This window comes from Cyprinodon variegatus, unplaced genomic scaffold (assembly GCF_000732505.1).
Source record: "Cyprinodon variegatus isolate N-32 unplaced genomic scaffold, C_variegatus-1.0 Scaffold683, whole genome shotgun sequence".
In the NCBI taxonomy this organism is placed as follows: Eukaryota; Metazoa; Chordata; class Actinopteri; order Cyprinodontiformes; family Cyprinodontidae; genus Cyprinodon; species Cyprinodon variegatus.
This window is the reverse complement of record NW_015151136.1, coordinates 169265-171685: the sequence shown is the minus strand read 5'-3', so window position 1 is coordinate 171685 and position 2421 is coordinate 169265. Positions and strand designations below refer to the sequence as shown.

Genomic DNA, 2421 nt, shown 5'->3' with positions numbered 1-2421 from the left:
AAGCTGCCTTGGTTGAGGTTGGCCTGGTTGAGGTTGGCCTGGTTGAAGCTGCCCTGGTTAAGGTTGGCCTGATGGAAGTTGGCCTGGTTGAAGGTTTTCTGCTGGTTGTTGTTTGTCTGCTGGATGTAGGAGCAGATCTTAGCTCTTCAGAGGGCCGGTTGAAGCACTGAGACTTGTTTGTTCTCCTCAGTGGAAGCGATGCAGCCTCCATCCAGACGAGGGCAACTCTGTCTGAAGATGGCCAACATTACCTGATCACCGGCTCCAAGGTAACCTCTTCCATCCAGTAAACTAACCCCCTACCCTCCCCAGCATGTCCTCATGCCCCAGTCCTGCTGGGTTTTCAGATCTGGATCTCAAACGGCGGCTTTGCAGACATCATGACGGTGTTTGCTCGGACCGAAGTGGAAGTTGACGGTGTGAGGAAGGACAGAATCAGTGCTTTCATCGTGGAGAAGAGCTTTGGAGGCATTACTAGCGGCAAACCTGAGGACAAGCTGGGCATCAGGGGCTCCTACAGTAAGTGGTTAATGTTCATGTGATTTTTGGAGCTCTGCTCCATGGAGAACATCCATGTGTTGACAGAGATCACCCACAGACCAGGAGCAGCTCTGCTCCTGAGGTTAAATGTTGGACGTGTCTTTCAGCCTGTGAGGTTTCCTTTGATAACGTCCCTGTCCCTGTGGAGAACGTGATTGGAGAAGTGGGGGGCGGTTTCAAGGTGAGCTCAGCTCTGCTTCATGACCACCCGCCTGTGCTCCTTGTTCTGATCAGGTTTTGGCTCTGTTGACAGGTCGCCATGAACATCCTGAACTCGGGGCGTTTCAGCATGGGCAGCTCCTGTGCTGGAATGATTAAGAAGCTGATTGGTAAGAAGGATTCCTGCTGTCTTCTGCAGAGCCGCTCCAGGTTCTCAGAGCTGTGTGTTCTCCACAGAGCTGACCTCAGAGTACGCCGCCACCAGGAAGCAGTTCAACAAAAGCCTGAGTGAGTTTGGGATGATCCAGGTACGGCCCGCTCTCCCCCAGCAGCTCCCGGTCCCTCCATCAGCTGAGCTTTGCTCTCTGACTCCTTCCTGCAGGAGAAATTTGCCCTGATGGCCATCAATGCCTTTGTGATGGAGAGCATGGCCTACCTGACTGCGGGGATGATGGACCGACCTGGACTTCCAGACTGTTCACTAGAAGCTGCCATGGTCAAGGTGGGACAGCCGAGCATAGCTCCTGGTGGAACCAGGAGGAACCTGAAGCCTCATGGTGTCCTGCTGGGTCTGTGCAGGTGTTCAGCTCAGAGGGAGGCTGGATCTGCTGCAGCGAGGCCCTGCAGGTCCTTGGAGGTCTGGGCTACACCAAGAACTACCCCTTTGAGCGCTACGTCAGGGACAGCCGCATCCTGCCCATCTTTGAGGTACGTTGGTGGATGGAGCAGACGGGCAATCTGAGCTGCGACTCAAAACTGCTTCATCCTCCTGAAACTCCGCCTCCTTGGTGGTTGTGCCATTATATACATGCTGCTGCAACATCTCTAGGAACAAAACCATTGAATGGATTCCCTGGTGCTGAATCCAGATGGGCCTTCATGTCCATTTAGATCATCCAGACAGGAAATGTTTGGCTCTAAGATGAGCATCGGGAAACCAGAACCAGGCAGATGGAGCAGAGCCATGAAGGAACAAAACTTTCTGTGTTGGTAGGATGGGAGCATCCCCATGGTGGTGGGAATGGGGGGCTGGTCCCACCCTGGACGTCAGCCATATTGCTGTCATACAGTTCGACCAATCAAATCAAAAGGCGAAGATCATGTGCAGAAAGAGGGGCTCAGAGCCGCTGGTTGAGCATTAAAATGAGATCAGAGATAAAATCAAAGCATCCAGTCATTTTCAGGAATAAACACTGCAAACCATTAAAAGCCATGACTCAGACTGTACATCCACATCTTCACAATGACTGCAGTAAAGTTGGACTGAATCTATTGAAGCATATCTATCTTTTCCATTAAGGTTTTAGTGGACTGTGTGGTAGGTGGACTGATTTTAGCTCAGCTCTGCTAAAGTGTCCAAAATGTACCAAAAGCTATTTTAGCTCATAAAAAGGAATGCGGTCGAATGAAAGTAGGGCAGGCTGATAAATCTAATTAAATCGCTTGATTCATGTTTTTTAAGGTCCAGAAATTTATAAAGTTGAGGACGCTTCTTCTGCTGCATTTTTCACTTGCGCTTTTGCTTCCACCTTCCTCCTTCCACCTGATTGCTGTACTGTTTACTCCCGCCATGGCACTGTTTACTCTCGCCATGGCACTGTTTAATCTCGCCATGGCACCGTTTACTCTCGCCATGGCACTGTTTACTCTCGCCATGGTACGGTTTAATCTCGCCATGGCACCGTTTACTCTCGCCATGGCACTGTTTACTCTCGCCATGGT

General features: G+C 50.8%; 1 protein-coding gene across 1 annotated transcript in view; it reads left to right on the top strand.

Annotated features, from left to right (window-relative positions):
* The window catches only part of acad9 (acyl-CoA dehydrogenase family member 9), a 22358-nt gene that overhangs the window by 11333 nt on the left and 8604 nt on the right, over positions 1 to 2421 (top strand). The window contains exons 6-12 of the mRNA XM_015394394.1: positions 191 to 269; positions 348 to 519; positions 648 to 721; positions 794 to 869; positions 937 to 1007; positions 1082 to 1201; positions 1279 to 1407. Coding sequence (XP_015249880.1) covers positions 191 to 269; positions 348 to 519; positions 648 to 721; positions 794 to 869; positions 937 to 1007; positions 1082 to 1201; positions 1279 to 1407 — 721 coding nt within the window. The remainder of the gene's footprint in view (positions 1 to 190; positions 270 to 347; positions 520 to 647; positions 722 to 793; positions 870 to 936; positions 1008 to 1081; positions 1202 to 1278; positions 1408 to 2421) is intronic.